The 17,385-nt window shown below is 36.2% G+C and overlaps 2 protein-coding genes across 2 annotated transcripts; one reads left to right on the top strand and one right to left on the bottom strand.

Annotated features, from left to right (window-relative positions):
- The first annotated feature begins 1,532 nt into the window (after nucleotides 1–1,532).
- Nucleotides 1,533–4,804, top strand: LOC108672516 (signal recognition particle 19 kDa protein). The gene is made up of 5 exons (XM_018160196.2): nucleotides 1,533–1,807; nucleotides 3,511–3,586; nucleotides 3,863–3,922; nucleotides 4,195–4,313; nucleotides 4,601–4,804. Exons 1-5 carry the CDS (start codon nucleotides 1,725–1,727, stop codon nucleotides 4,713–4,715), a joined length of 453 nt encoding a protein of 150 aa, XP_018015685.1. The 5' UTR covers nucleotides 1,533–1,724; the 3' UTR covers nucleotides 4,716–4,804.
- LOC108672515 (STAGA complex 65 subunit gamma) lies at nucleotides 4,721–13,681 on the bottom strand. Its single transcript, XM_018160195.2, has 10 exons — nucleotides 12,940–13,681; nucleotides 11,868–11,984; nucleotides 11,040–11,139; nucleotides 9,148–9,275; nucleotides 8,099–8,336; nucleotides 7,679–7,878; nucleotides 6,880–6,977; nucleotides 6,130–6,222; nucleotides 5,695–5,821; nucleotides 4,721–5,276 (listed from the first exon to the last, which is right to left on the bottom strand). The coding sequence occupies exons 1-10, from the start codon at nucleotides 13,002–13,004 to the stop codon at nucleotides 5,207–5,209; spliced, it is 1,236 nt and encodes a 411-aa protein (XP_018015684.1). The 5' UTR covers nucleotides 13,005–13,681; the 3' UTR covers nucleotides 4,721–5,206.
- Nucleotides 13,682–17,385: the final 3,704 nt, after the last annotated feature.

Raw genomic sequence — 17,385 nt, 5'->3', positions numbered from 1 at the left:
CTGGGTCTACGAGCAAACTGGGACTTGAGTAACAGAAGCGCGCCAAATGAGGCGGGTCTTGCTGCTTGGCTTGAGTGGAGAGTAATTTTGGTTCGATGCCAAATAAGGAGTCGAGTATCGCGACCTAATGGACTCTGGTGTGGGCGCATGGTCGTAAATATACTGAAACATAACTTACGCGGCGAACACAGAAATTTTTGTTTTGGGAATTGAAATTCCCAAAAAATTGGGAACATTGAAATTCCCAAACATTGGCAACATTTGGGAATTGAAATTCCCACAAAAATTGGGAACATTGAAAAGTTCGGAAAAATGAAATAGCAACATTTGAGAACGTTATTTACGTCATTGGGATACAAAACTACGTTTTAAATGCATAACATACGCTAGAAAACGCAATTGAGGTTATCGGATGGGCGGATTGAAATTATTCCATTTCAGTTTTATATCATTGAAATTGTGATAAACCATGTATTATTCATAATGAAGAATCACAACCCTGATCCTATCTGAACATATTCATTGCTTAATGCGTAGACGGAGTGGATAAGGTCCGTGAGATTTAATTTTGTTGTGGTTTTGGGGTTTGTGGTGTCTAATTTATATTTCATATTTTGGTAGCCCAATATTTATTTGTGAGTTAAAATATCCGAGTGCAGCGCGTTTTCGTAACTAGTTTACCGCCCGTAGCTCCTATATCCAGTCGAAATCGATTTTCACTATGGCAAAATTTCAACGTTGTAAACGACAATAGTAAATTCGATAGTCTTTTGGGAATCTTGTAAAATTTGAGTGAAATAAATAAAATAATTAGTGTAAATCAGTTTTGTATCCTTACCGACTGACTAATTATTATATAAAGGTCTTTCGGAATCATATCAAAAGAGTAGAGTTTAAATCGTGAACACCGGAATTGCGAACTGAGGTCGGGTACATGGTCGGGTAGATCCTGTATAGCAATTAAGATTCAAAAAGGTCAGCTACCTAAGGTAGATTGAAGACTATGAATACAAGTCCCAGCTTAGCTGTAAAAATTCTTGTCAAAATCACAATTCTTCGATTTTTAAATTAGCAATAGACCAGATATTGACGAATATTTGAAAATGACACCAGAACATTACCTTATTAATTATTTTTCGCAATCGAATTGCAAGCTCTCTATACTACGTACAGGATAGCGTACATAACACGTCATTAGTCTATATTCTATCGCCTATAGCGAATGTTTAGAGTAAGCGAAGATTGAACATGATTCAATGCTTCGCTTTATTCATGCAATGAATGTATGATTAATTAAAATTAGCTTATATAGCAGTAGATTGGATCGGTTTCCAAAAACTTTTAATATTACCATGTAGGCTCTAAAAAAACCAACCTTCCGTTATATGTACGTAGTATCAAAAAATATTTTTATTTCACCGAAGCTACAATCACAAATTATTCTTTCACATTATAAAAAGTTTTTTGCCGATTATTTTGTACCTGATATCGGATGCTGATCGGATCATCGGATCAGTGTTTTGGTTCCTGCCTGTGACCAGTGACATTGGAAGTCTGTCACGAACAACAAAGTTGTGGTTCATAACCCCATTACTCCAACAATAAAAAATAATTAAAATATAACCTTTTTTTATTTCGCGTAAGCCGTGAACTGAATCTAAGTTTTTCAAAGTTTTCTTCATATTTTATATCTCAATAATTATTAATCTCAGGACCAGGAGATAATGGCAACGGCAGCTGTGGGGCCTGTACCTCAACACGCTCCAACTTACAGGCAGCCCCAAAAATTGCCAGATGGATTCAAAGAGTAAGCATACTTGATACTGTGAACATTGGTCATGTATGGTGTTTTATTTTATCATCTTTAACAATGTAAATTCATCGATAGAAATTTAAATGGGCCACTATATGGCCTTAATCCTAATGCAGGGTGAAACTTGTTAGCCTAGGTAGTCTATTAGTGAAATGAATGGTAATAAAAATGTTCAAGACTGAAGCGTCAAGCCACCTATGAATTTGACACCCATGATGAATCTGTACAATTTCACTCATTCCTCTGCCTATGGCCCAATTTCTCCCATAAAAATTAGAACTACCTACCTATTTTTACCTGCAATTTATGAAAATCACCCATGAAAATTTAAATGATAATATTTGTCTGCTATTTTTAGGAAAACATCTGCCTGAAATCTAAATTTGAGTAAAAAACATATAGCCAGGAAGCAAATAATAATGTAATTTAAGAACTTCTAAGTCCACACTGGAAAATTGGGCAGAAGCCATGGCAAGCAAGTGTGAAAACTGGTCAGGTGGAAAATGTCTACCTTTAAGGCCACAACCAGAGCTTTCCAGCCATTTCTGGAACCACAAGATTTTCGCCAGATCAATTAGGCCTACCTTCTATCTAATTGTTGATAAAAGTTCTTGATCAGGCCACAAGATTCCAATTGTATTAACATCTACATCATCTACAAAGGAAGAGGACTTTGGAGTAGTTAGTAATGGATGAGCACACTCTGCATGCTTCAAAATTTGTATAACTAAGTTTAATGTCAAGTGTACCTAATTACCCCATTCCCAGGGGTAATTAGGCATGCATTTATTTGCGTCTGTGGTCTGTCACCTTACGAATAGCATATGGAATTTTTTCAGTGATGCCATTTGATAACCCTTGCAAGTTGCAACGGCTTTTAAAATGAGCCCAAACTCGTGTATGAAATGTTCATGGTAAGAATTAAGAAGTTATCAACAATGTATATTCCATGCCACCTTATTATTTTAATTTCACTGCCCCAAGGCCCAAACTTACCACATATTGTACTAGAATAACTTTTTGGTATATAGCCAGTGACCTAGTTGGACCACTCAAGAATACAAATTTATATAAAATTATAGATGCCATTCCAAAAATTCTTCATAGAGTCAAAGTCATCTTTTTTCAAAAGCTTACTTTCTAAGCCATGAACAATTTTTGCCAACAGGAGTGCAGATATGAGCCATGGAAAATTTTTATTGGCCAGGAGTTCATTTATTCAGCCATGAGATTATTTTTTAAGCTGTGGATACTACCATATGTCAGAGTTGCTAATTATATAAACACATAAAATATTGATTTGTCTAGAAAATTTTACCTATTAAGTACATGAATTTCCTTAGAACTTTTTATTTCTTAGCAATTAGCCAGTTAGTTGCCTGATGCCCTGCAACTCGACAAAATATTCTTGCAAGCAGCACTAAGCAGATGCTGAGGTCTTGATGTTTAAAGCATATTTTCACTAATACAAAACATTTCTGTATAGACATAATCTGCATGTTTTGGAGATAAATTAAATAGTCACATATATAAAGTAAGGTGAGCCTGATGCTAAAGAATCTCAAGAGAGCAATGTGTCACCTGAGATGAAAGAATCTTCCATCTACCAAGCTCATGTAATAACTATAACGTTGAAGAGACCTTTATTAACTAATTCACTACAGCTTTTTGTTAATGAGATTTTGCTTTTTTTTCAGCTGGGTATGTGTTTACCCAATTTACATTAACAAGGACAAGACCCTTGCAGAAGGTAGAAGAGTAAAGAAGTCTGAGGTAAGGAGTTGAAAATTATGTATCGAATGAATTGTTGTCGTTGAATAGTACAAATTAATATTATGGCCTTAATAAAGTCTCATTCTGATTAAGGTCTTTATTAACAATGCAAGAAATCTTATTTTCCATTGAAGTAGGTTTTGCATAATGTCAGTGAAACTGGTCACATCGCTGTAAAAATTTGTTCTAATAAAGTACATATATATTCATTTGAACCACATTTTGATACGTTTTAATCTTATTGTGTCTCGATTATAGAGGTCATTTCTTTGACAGGCAGTGAAGCATCCAATTTTACCTGAGCTCATGGAAGCGATGCAAGGAACTGGATTGCAGGTGAGTCGAGAGCTGTATTTTAAACAGGCCCGCAAGTGCAAAGTTTGAATTGTAATGCAATTTGCAGTCAAGGAATTCTCAAGATGTGGAAGCTTTGTATCAATCTCTCATGTTATTTGAACTGACTGATTTTGGTTCTAATAACATACCACTAAATGCTATTTGCATATTCAGTGCTAGCCTGATGTAATGTCTTGAGTATGTTTTAAGTAATTAAACAAGTATAAAGCGTTTCTGACAACGGCTGCTCGAATTATTGTGAATTATATCAGGTGATAGGTGAGCCAAATAGAATACACCCGCGAGAGCGGAGCAAAGAACCTTACAACTACGGGCGCATTCGTGTCGAGATGAAAGACAGCGACGGCAACATCATCAACGAGCAGTTCACGTGAGCATATGGCAAACATTTCAACAGTTACTTATCCTAAGAGTGTTTTTCATTATTGTTGTTCGAGTTCCTGTTGAACTTATTCTATGAAATGAAACATGTATTTGCATATAATCATGTTGTGCACAGTGCCTGGGATGAATAAGGCTTTTCATTTTGTTGCCTAGTTAAATGAAGATTTCTCGTGACAAGATCCCGCGAAATTTTTTTTTTCTGAATTGATACGACTTAAATCTACACGTTTATGACTACAATTGATAGGAAGAGTTCTCCGATTTTTTCCGCAGGCGTCGAGAGGATATCTACAGGTTCATCGCTCAGAGCATTCCTCAGCTCAAGTCTCGAACGCAGCCTAAGCAAAAGCAAGAAGAGAAGAAGAAAGGCAAGGGCAAGAAGAAGTAACAACATACGAGTTTTAAAAAAGATATTCCAGTTTATTTTGTTGAGTTTCTCGTGTTGGACGTGAATGATAATTAAAATATTTGTTTCTACTATGACATTTAATTTATTTTACGAAACGCATACGTTAGGATTTTTCACAAGTAACATCATGGAAATTACGCGCGAATAATTACTCACAATAAAATCGGAAAATACTGTGGCTGTTTTTCAGTACTTGAATCCGTTCAGGAATTCTGACGATTTGATCAAATATTAATGCTATTTTACGCTTTGAAGTCTGTAATGTCCTTGGACGAGTCATATAGATCTATAAATCATTTAGATACACGGTCATCGGCTGTGCATCTATAAATTGTTTATACAACAGCCGTTATATCATAGTATAATAACGAGATTCATTCCTAATACTTGCTATAGACCTCCACCCGAATAATAGTTTAAGTGGAAATTCACAAAGGAATAAGATTTCAAGGCGCAATAACGTGGATGCTTCATCTCTGCTGCGTGCGTGAGAAATGTGCCGACAGAGGAGAGTTCTGGTTACGCCCGTCGGTGTCGTTCCTGCTCAATAAATGTTCCTTTACACTCGGAATGTAATCTCATAAATAATAACTATTCTAGTATCATTATTAGAGAACATACAAATTGAAACAGAATAAGGCACATACATGTCAAAATATAAAGAGCTCCGTAAGGAAAAACATGACAACGATTTAGATTCATCATTGCTTGAAAGAATTGACAGAAGTACAAATAAATGCAAACACTTCTAAAGCATGTGCACAAATGTGGTACCTAACGTTGATAACAATTTCTTAAGCACGATTCGAAAAGTCACGCGCATCAAGACAAATGCTCATTTCATTATACTAAGTGAAATAATGGCAATGTTTTATTTTGGAAAAACATACAAATGCTCAGTGCACCCTACACTGAAATACATAATTGTGATAGCTTAATGCTAAAGAATTAGACGCACTGTAAAGATACAGGAGTGTACTGGCGACTCATCTCCTGTTCCAAGTTGACCAGGCCGGAACTGCTGGTGGGCGTGGCGCTCCTCCCGCCGCTGCTGAACCGCGACGACCGACCTCCGCGTGGGGCGTCTACTCGGGTCCAATAGAAATGAACTGCGTTAATTGGTTTACAATGAGACTTAAATTTAACAGTCATTTTTCGAAATAACAAATAAATCAGATAAGATATGAATAATTGCGGAAGAATTTGTTCCATCCAAGATTACCTCACTAAAGTGAGGAATTATAGATCGTATAATAAATGAATAATAATTTTGCTTCATTACGATGTAGAAATTTGTTACACTCCAGATATGTATGACAAAATTATCAGCTGCACTTTATTCAGTAACCTGTACGTATTGGGTACTCGCAATATACAGTAAGAAGGTACATACCTGCCGTAATGAATTCAGTAGAGCTCGGACTGTCAGCCGAGGTGCAGGCAGTCATGTTGGGAAAGTTGATGCTAGCTGTCCCGGGTAAAGCTCCTGAAAGTTCATTTTAATTACGATTTAATTACTTTGAATTTATTCAACAATATTAACGTGATCAGATTAATTATTTGATTAATTACTATTAACGAAAATTCTAATTTAAATTCCTTTGATTGTATATTTGCTATTCAATTTATTTTTAATATTTCCTATTTATGACATAAAATTTGGACTCAAATTGTTCTATCTTTAGAAACCTATATAAAACGTCCAAATTATTTTAAAATTGTTTGCTAGGTTAGGAAATAGGAAGAAACTAGAATTTGTTATTAGCAAGCAATTAAAAAAAAACACATCATGTTAGCAATTAATTTTCAAAGTACTGATGCTATGAGAGATCACCTATACTATGAGATTACTTGCTTTGCATGGGCTCTACTCTCCCAATATGCTCATATATTGTGCATCTCCTAGAAATGATATCACGCAATGAATGCTAGAGCTAGTCTAAGAAACGTTTTAACTAGAAATACGTTTGATTTTCTTAACATATGCTTAGCTTCCAGATTTTTGTTAATTTATGATTTGCCTGATCCAAGTGGTTTTAACGTGTGATATTCTCGCTTTTAGTAGCCACCTTCCATATGCTCAACAAAATCTTTGAATTAGATGCGAGATGAGCAGCAAAGAGCGATAGAGAAGAAGTCACACCGATTGTGATGTTGATGCTGCCGCCGCCGGCCGTGGGCAGCACGGTGCTGAACGGTACGGCGGTCGCCGAGCCGTTCTTGCTGCCATTTGACTGCCATCTGAGACCACGTGCCACAAATTAGACTGATATGCATATCTATCAGTACGTTGTCATATTAAAACCATCAATATTATAAGATATTAAAACCATCACACGTGCCACAAATTAGACTGATACGCAAATCTATCAGTACGTTTTCATATTGAAACTAACAATATTATAAGATATTAAACCATCACACGTGCCAGAAATTAGAAAGATACGCATATCTATCAGTACGTTGTCATTGAATGGGATGTGGTATTTTAGTAAGGATTTTACAACCATCAATAGACGCACTCTTGCCTTCACAGCAGTCTCTTTAACATTTAATAATTCAGTTACACAATAAAACTCAGATCATAGTAACTCGCACTCTACGAGTCCCGTGTGTAAATTCTTCAGCAAAGAGACTTTTTCGCACATGTTGATATGAAATGAATAAACATCGAAGCACACATGTTGATATGAAATGAACAAACATCGAAGCACACATGTTGATATGAAATGAACAAACATCAAAGCAATGACGAATACACTTAATTTGATTTCCGCCTAGCGCCTGATATGAAACGCGTTACGCTGGGTGCGCCACCGAAGTTATGCTCCAGCATATTCAAAAAATCACAAGTACTAAGGAACTAGATGGAACAACATGAGATTTCAGTCACTTTATTTAGAATGAACAACTTATACGAGGGAGGATAATAAGTTACTCACAAAACTTGATGTTGAGGCTGCTGCTGTTGTTGTTGTTTTTGCTGTTGCTGCTTACTAATAAGTGCACTGTAATGACTGGTGAGTTGTAGTGCGTTGGCTTTAACGAGGTTGTGGTAATTCTGTACGCGCTCCATGTACATCGTGTGCAGGTCACGCAGGCCACCAAGGTGCATCTCCTGCAGCGTCTGCTCCAGCACATCCTGATGAAAGTGCTCTCTATTAGCAAATTTATTCACACCTTTTGAAGTCTAATATTAAACAATTACTTTTAAAAATTCTTATCCTATTTTTTATGACAGTTTTCAAGCCCCAAAATGGATGACTGAGAGACATAACCAAGTGACGACATATTATTTAGGAGAAAGTGACACTCATTTGAGAGTTGCAGCACGGAATGATCAAGCACAAATGTTGACTGACGTGGAAAGGCGAGTAGCCCAGGTTGAGGATGGAGTTATCAACGTTGGTCCTGTAGGTCTTGGTGAGCTTGGTGAGGAAGTCGTGCATGAGATCCGTCAAGGTGCGCAGGACGGTCTCGCAGGAGTCGGTGAAGCCCGCATGTACGAGCACCAGAGCCACGGCCTGACGCAGCATCTTACGCGCCGTCCCGTGCTCGATTTGCAGCTGCAAGCCGCCTTCTTCCCCGCTGGTGAACGCCCTGAAACAAATTTTTCTTCAAGTAATCAAGTTTTTCAGATAACTGCCTTCAGATACAAAAACAGACATCACAGTTAATCATATCTAGAGGCCTGAAAATAAGGGTTTCCGTTAATAGACAATGGGTTAATGTATGAGGTGCAACACCGTTCTTGAACTACAAAAGTTTGAGAAAAACTGGCATGATCCTTGAGAAGCAGACTTCAAATATCTCCACTAATATTATCATTATTCTACTATATCATGAAGAAATCCCTTTTTGGAAATATTTCCATCACTCTCATCCACAGTACAAGTCGAGAGTACTCCTCTAAATTTTCTGAGTGGATATAATTTATCTTGTTATTTTGTCTGTAAATATTTAAGCCAATTCCATCAAAGAGCCGAGAAAATTTACTTTGCTATTCATGCTTGAGTATTTAATGAAAGCCTGTCCCATCCTTGTGTTCCTTCAGTCCCAAAATGTTCTTTACTTGCAATAATAAAATAATTTAGGTAACGTATTAACTTCCACCACTGACAGTAAATAATTTTGACCAATTTTAGTGTTGCTGATATACATAGAAATATCTTCTACTTATTGGCTGCTTGTGTGCGAAGAATAAAAACAAATTGAACGCTGTTGTAATGATCGCCACTTGCACAGAAGGCTTGATCATATTCTTATTAATTTTATGAAGAATTTAACATCGTTTATTATCACGCACTGCAACTACGTAGGTAAGTGTATATTTATGGAAAAATTGTGTAGGAAAAAAATAGTTTTAAACTCAGGGACTCCAGAATTTCAATACAAACATTAATGCATTTACGTGGTTTGAGGTAGCAGGAAATTGAGAGGCTGAACACCAAGGGGGGCACGGGTGAGGGGCATCTCGGCGGGCATGGCGGGACATGGAGGCAGCGACGAGGCCGAGTCACTCCCACTGTTGGCCAGACTCTGCAAAATTCAAGTGATAAATTATAATTTAACAGGGACGCTGGCTTTGCTACCCATAAACAAAACAATTTGGTAGGAAGTGCTATGTGTTTTACCTATTGTACATAATGCTGTCTCACAGCTGTAACCTGTACAATACAATTCTGCCGATGGTGCAACATGATTTATTGTAAACATTCACTCTCAATGAAGAACATCTCTGACCTGTACAATATATTTTGGTTGATAGTGCAACATGTGTTACAGTGATACATATCTTTGACCTGTCACAAGTTCACAATTTGGTTGACGGTGTGTGAAATGTTTTATTGTAAGCGTGATTCACGGAAACTTCATGTTTTGTATTGCGTGCCAAGCAGCCAGATGTTGCAGGAAAATGGCGGGGAACATTTTATAAGGTAGGCATGGTTATGAAGTTTTGTGTCCAGCCTAGTCAGTCATTTTCTTCTATGCATTAGACAAATGAGCAGCATGAGGTTGCTGTCGAGGCATATTTTACAATTGGCCGTTCCATTACCGCTACTCAACAAGAATTCTGATCAAGTCGCGTTTCTGATCAAAAATTGATTATTACGTGGGAGAACACATTTAGGGAATGAGGCAGTATGAATGCAAGAGGGTCAGGTAAGCAGACTGCCACAGCACCCAAAAACGTAGTGAGAGTTAGAGGTGTTTCTGCGTTTTCCACACCGTACAGCACATAAACACGCTTCTATTCTTGGGATTTTGAATAACAGTGAGGTATGAATATTCGACAAACAACTGCAATGTTATCCCTACAAATTGACTGGCACAAGAACTAAAAAAACGACTGTGGCAATAACAATTTTGTTGCCCACCAAAATGCATGTGAAGCGCTTTTTGAAAACTTGCCTCATGATCCAGTCGTTTTCTTTAACGATGAGGCTCACTTCCACATTTCCGGCAGAATAAATAAGCAAAATGTGCGTTCTTGGAGTGATAACAATCTGCTTGAACTCATTCAGTGGCCACTTCATTGCGAACGCATAACTATGTGGTGTGCGGTGTCAAATGTCAGCCCTCATTTGAGGAAATGAAAGCGCAGTAACAGTGACTGCAGCTTGGTACACGCAAATGATTGATGACTTTTCTTTCCCAAATCTGACTAAAATGAATGTCAGGTATGGCTTGTTCCAATAGGATGGAGCCACGGCCCACACAGCGCGGTGTTCAATGGTTCTTCTGAGACAACATTTAGCAGAGCGCCTCATCTCCTTGAGAGGCAACATTCTTTGACCGGCCCGATCCCCCTAATTGGTTCCATGTGATTTTTATAAGGTATCTTAGATCAACTGTTTACAATGACTGTCCAAGGACACCACCTCATTTGAAGAACAACATACGCCAAGCCATTGCTAACACACCCATCTATATGCTTCAGCAAGTTGAACAGAACTTTAAAAATCAACTAACTGAATGCATTGACAATAGGGGCCTTCATTTGTCCAATGTCACCCTTAAAACTAAGTGATACAAGAATTCAGGTAATGTCTTTTTAAGTTAAATTTATATTATAATGATATCTTTACTAGTTCTTTTGTTATTGAGCTTTCAAATCAGGAAGTTTCTGTGAATACTGAATAACCCTGTAAATACCTGCACAGTATGTAACACACATCTTTGACCTGTACAACACAATTTGTTTTACCGAGCAATATGTTTTATTGATACATTAGTAAACAGTGACTCAGAGCTTTGCTATGTCAACTGTGTAAGTTTAACATGGTTAATACTCAGTCTTACTTGGGCTCTGTTGATGAGTTGTGCCACATGCCGCGTGTGTTGCAGCAGACGAATAGTGTTCTGAACAGTGACATCTGAACGTGTCAGCTCACCACTCAATCTGTAAACAAGGACAATATTACAAGTGCTTAATAATAATGTAAAAATAGTAGTAAACTCCTGTAATGATCACAATGAATCGGTTGAGTGAATTCTCAAGATTTCAAGGCAAATCCTCATGAATGATCAAACAATTATACCTACATTGCAGAGATTTCATATATTAATATTCAAGTAGTACAAATTACATAATGAATCAATCAACATTAAACCAAAAAAATTCTATCAATCAAATAAAGAAGTGATGAAAAAATTCACATCAAAGGTCTGATTCAACATAAGTATAATGGTTCAGAAAAACCATATCATCCTCTTTTTCTTCTGATAGTCATAATCCAAGCACAACATTTCAGGTTTTTATGTAGGTACAGAAAATCATTTTTGAGACAAAAAAACCTTAATTTGCAAATTTACACATAATATAATTTAGAAGGTATTTGTTTCAATTCATAAAAAAATTAGTTGAATACATTATGATCACTTCCTTATTAGAAAATATGTACATTCATAACAAGAGTACTCTTTAGTAGGTACTTCCCTCAGCAGCCCTGAAATATATATATATTTTTTTTATTCATGTTAACAGAAATATTTGAAGCCAATTTCAACAATAGTTCTACAGTTCATAAACTTCATATATAGTCTTTCATTTCATTGATACAAAATTGCAAAAAAATCAAGACAAAATATAAGTTAATCATATTATGCAGTGGATGGAAAGTTACATGCATTTGGAAAGAAGATGTGAGCTGTTGAGACGGCTGATGAAGAGCAGTGGAGCCAGGGGGGTAAGACCGTGGAGTCAGGAGCTCCTCATAGTCACTCAACACGAAGCTGTGGTCACCCCTTGCAACAATACAAGAAACTGTTACTATGACATGCTCATCTACCAACAAGAAATACTGTATACCTACTTAAACTAGATCTTGGCTAGCCAAAAATGTGGAGAAAACAGATTGAACAAAACTTTGGAACAGATTGAATAAAACTTTGGAAGAGCCTAATTAGTTCAATCTGTTATGTAAACATTATGTTGACCATACCTCAAGCTTTACTCCAGACAATACATATTAAAAAACAGTACAGTAGTACACAAACTATCTTGCATTCTCCATTGAATGCAGTCAAACATTAGATGGGAAATGAACAATATTGAAGTTGTAAATAAAAATTAGCATTTGTTACAGCATGAATGGTGAATGAAAAACATGATCTTGCATTCTACGGTATATTTTGTGCTAGGATTGCAGCATTAAAAAACAATAAAATAAAATAAAAAATAAATGTATCTACATATATACCTATATGTCTCTGATTATACTTTCAGATCAGCAAAAATGAACAAGTGATGTATGGTATTAGTCAGACCTCAATATTTTCTCAAAACAGTTTATACCACTGAAGGGATTATAAATTTTGAGTCAATTGGAGTCATATATAACTGGTCAGTCATATTATCACCAAAGTGGTCCCGTACATATGAGTATCATGGGGCATATGGTATGTATTGCTCCAATATGTAACAATACCCTTTACACATGTCGCATACCACTTATTTCAACACTATTTCAAAATAAATTTCACCCTACAAGTTACAAAGACAGCATCACATTATATATTTACCTTTAGCAGAAAGGGAAGGGTCTATGAACAATCACTACTAATATTGAATTTGTGTCTGTATTTAAAAAAAAAAAACTAGTATAATTTGTAGCTGTCTGCTAGGTTTGTTAGGCAAATGAGCAATTCAAGTCAAAATTTTAATCACAACGTCACATCAACAAACCTAATGATTTCTTACCAAGGATCATCGTTGCTGTCTTCAAACTCGCCCCATAGTTTTTCTTTAACAGCAGCAGTGGTCATTTTTGTTGTTGGATAAATCAATTTTTATTTGTTACTTGCAATATGATAATCATATAATGTACTTACCTATGAGGTTTTTAGAATTGAAAAATTATTAGATACCGTAGCCAGAATATATATTTGTTTGTTTGGGTTATTGGAAACTTCAAAAATAAGTATGAATTTCCAAGTAAGAATGCTATGGCAGTTGGTAACCAATATTGAACATCCGGCAAAAATGTCCAAAAAAGTACAGTAAAAGTGATTGTTTTGCAGGTATTTTTTAAAAATTGCAAGTAAAAAATGTACTGTTTTTCTTAATATTCACTGAAGGAATTGGGCAAGGGCCATAGAAATAGGTAATATTGTCTGCAATCATGGGCTTTTTCATCTCATTTATATATAAGTGGCAGGTGGCATTTTCTAGTTTGGGTTGTCGAGAGAGGGAAATTAAGACTGCTGGATATCATTCTCTAGATATAAAAAAGGGAACATAATGGCTTTTTGTCAACTGCAAACAAAAAATTACAGAACTGGGAGTCTATGACACTCTGACAGTGACATGAATCAAGTATTTGTAAAATAAATGTCATGCATGAAAAATATCTAGGTACTTTCCAAGCCATAGGCCTAACTAGATTTTTGAGTGAGCTTTGACTTTAGTTTATTGATTTTGTAGCTCTGAAAACATTGAAACGTTCAAGTTTAGAATCACACACCAAACAATGTCAAGGTTTTATTTACATTATAGAAAACTTTTATTGCTTTAGTTTTGCATACAATCCATACATTACAATTATTTTACTAGCTGTACTAATTTCTTGCTCATCAATTACTTCCACATAGTAAATAAATTTTCCTGGAATAAATTAGATAGTTAAGGCTACCTAAATTCTTTTCTTTTTCAAAAATTCATTAAAATTAATTCTCACATCACCAATCAATTCCAGAGTCTAGAACCAATTAGGTATCTCGGGCAGCCCGGCAGGCCTGCTACGCTCTGGCCTCGGGGAAGGTAGGTACCTATATGAATCCGATCATTCCGATGACCTCTAGCTATGAATCCTATGATCTATCCACCCCGGACCACCCGCTGGGGAGTGCAGCCGTGGGTAACAAAATTGACTCGTAAACAGGCCCTAGGCCCAAGCCACCCAACGCCAACCATCAGCATGCAATATCTACACATAGCCTCAGATCAATGAGCTGTGGATATGCCGGAGCGCAACAGGCCCTACCGCAACAGGCGGCGTAGGTTAGGACGTTAGGATTAGGAGTACCGCATTAAAATCTTGTATAACACAATATTTGAGGGTTCAACGAGGCCAAACTCAGTAAAGACATTCAGTAGCTGTTGCGCAGTTGCGGTAGCCGGTAGGGCCTGTGACTGAACGGCGCTGTTGTGGTGGGCGCTTTGTGTCAAAAGCCGTGAAGATGCCCGGCTGCGTTACGCTCGGGAGTCGGGAAGGTATATGAATCGCACTGTGGACTTGGGCTATGCTGACCTCTAGCTATCCACCACACCCGCTGTAAGCACACACAAGTGCGAAACTTGCTGACCGAAGCCGGCGTCCGCGTCGCCGTCATTGCTGTCCGCACTAATTTGCCGCAGCTCGCCGCCAGCACTCAAGTTCTCCCCATGGAACTAGCTATATTGTTAAACTATGAGCTCTCTCCTTCACATCTGTGCTCTCTAAGCATTTCGTAATTTTGTAACAAACATCTCCAGCTTTTTTATCGCACACCTGGCTTGGTATATACAGTGGGGGGAAATAAATATTCGTACACTTGAAAAATCATATTTTAATGTATGTTAGTACACAAACTTAACAGGAAAAGTGATTTAAATTATGTATAGAGACGCATGGTATTCAAAAATACTATCAAAAGAAATTAAATCTCAATGCAACAAAAAACAATGCAACATGTTCACTTTTCGGGGTTAAAAAAGTATTCGTACAAAACAATAAATCCGCATTATTTTAATTTAATACTTGGTTGAATACCCTTTATAAAGGGTATTCAACCAAGTATTAAATTAAAATAATGCGGATTTATTGTTTTGTACGAATACTTTTTTCACCCCGAGAAGTGAACATGTTGCATTGTTTTTTGTTGCATTGAGATTTAATTTCTTTTGATAGTATTTTTGAATACTATGCGTTTCTATACATAATTTAAATCACTTTTCCTGTTAAGTTTGTGTACTTGCATACATTAAAATACAGTTTTTCAAGTGTACGAATATTTATTTCCCCCCACTGTATATTTATCATGTTGTCGTAATAATTTTAATTTTTTTATTGAATAACCTTAAGTTTGTTCCAACTTTGGCGACATAGAATACCCTCCATAAGATAAATTTGGTTAAATAATACTGAAATTGAAAAGAACTAATTTCCACTTCTTCTGGCTTCTGCGATAAGATCGGTAAATTCTGAACCGTCGGTCGCTAAGGCAATTCGCACAGTATATTTTTTTGCTTTAATTCAGCCATGTATTTCCGGAAAAAGATACAAACGTTAAAAAGGCTTCCTTTTTTCGCACGAAATCAACAGTTGTCACTATAACTGTATAACTTGTATAAGTCATAACATAAAAATGACACACGACCTAAGGCACCGACGGGAGCGTACATTTTGTTCATACATTTTGCTCATATCTGTACAGTAGTTTTGAAACTAAAATAGGCTCATCGTGATTTGTAAATAGCCGGATAAATAATGAATAAAGTAAAATAAAAAATTATCATAGCCTAAAGATAGCTGGAAGGCCCGCATATAAACCTGTACAAATTTTCACGGAATTCAAAAATAAGAGTTCGCGTTTCGTATTCTTATTTCGATCTGGCCCTAGTTTTGGCACGTAAAATGGTTAAGTCATCCTTTTATTATCATACTATACCTGAATTATGCTATATTATTATTTTGAGCAGTTTTTACATAATATGCTTAGTGACGGACATTGTAATTAAATAGTCCATTAAAAGGCAAAAAGGTATTCGACACATGTAGATTTATGCGTTTAGATTCTTAAATATTACGAGTCAGGCCCGTAGGCTTTCTCAATCGGAAGCCACTCAACAATACGCGTGTTAAATTTTTAATATATTATGTTATACATAATACGTTCCATTCACAGTGAAAGAAAAACACAATATTTTGTTCATTTATTCGATATGTAGTCTGTAACCTCATGGTTTGAGATGTTATTGATGAATTTTGATTGCAGAAATAGGCTATAAAAGCGTCTTAAATCGAAACATCACAGACAGCCAGTGACGCGTGATCCATTGCTTAACCGATTGAGTCAAATTTGGTCCGTTGACATCGTCCTGGCTCGCACTAAAATATATTAAATCATTATACAGATTTAAATTAGGTTCATAATCGATCAATCAGATGTGAATTTGACTTGTGACGCTTCTTTCATATCGGGATTACGAAATATCATCGACTATAAATATGGATATTTCAGTAATCTGAGACTGGTTTGAAATAATTACATTACACTGAAATAATTTCGGCATTCTGGTGGTTTCTGGCTAATTGAGACGACCGAGTAGTAATATCAATGATCAGCTATCAAAACAAATTAATTTTTATAGTTATTCTCGACTTTATCTTACAGAAACTTAGAGAAACTACCATATTTATGAAAATACATGTAGAATTTAACTATCTTTTATATTAGGCAAATCCGGTCGAATGAACTGAATTAACAAACTAAAATATTTTTTCAAGTTATCTTGATTTTCTTGAATAACGATTTAAATATTTTTAATGACATTATTATTATAACATATCGCAATTACAGAATTATTAATGAATACTTCTATAAGCTTGCGATATTGGCTTCTTACATAAAAATTCATAATCTCAAATCTCGTTATAGCTCGATTCAGTGAAGGAGTTAAATTTTTTATGAACATTCGATTTACTTGGGAAATTTTGAGTTTCAAAACTGTATTATAAATCCAGTATGGTTGATAAATCGTTTCCCCATGTTCTGAATCTATTAAAAATACACGAAAATAGATTAAAACGTGCCTGACTAACATCATAGGCATTTTTAAACTAATATTCTAGGACCCTGGGCCTGACTAACATCATAGGAATTTTTAAACTAACATTCTAGGACCCTTGGCCTGACTAACATCATACTCATAGGAATTTTTAAACTAACATTCTAAGACCCTGGTTTAGTTTCATAGTTTTCAATATTTTCCGAGAGGCAGCGATGTTCGATACTCCAATAGCGATCGGCCCTGGCGAACATTTCAAGCTGTCCGCAAGATGAAGAGCTCAGCCATCCCTCTTGGTCACCTCGATAGAGGAATGCATTGCTTCCGTCAACGTGACCTATCGCCTATAGCGCTCCTTCAAACTATCATTGAAATAGA

The sequence above is a fragment of the Hyalella azteca genome, unplaced genomic scaffold (assembly GCF_000764305.2).
Source record: "Hyalella azteca isolate HAZT.00-mixed unplaced genomic scaffold, Hazt_2.0.2 contig13457, whole genome shotgun sequence".
Lineage (NCBI taxonomy): Eukaryota > Metazoa > Arthropoda > Malacostraca > Amphipoda > Hyalellidae > Hyalella > Hyalella azteca.
This window is presented reverse-complemented; position numbering and strand designations above follow the sequence as displayed.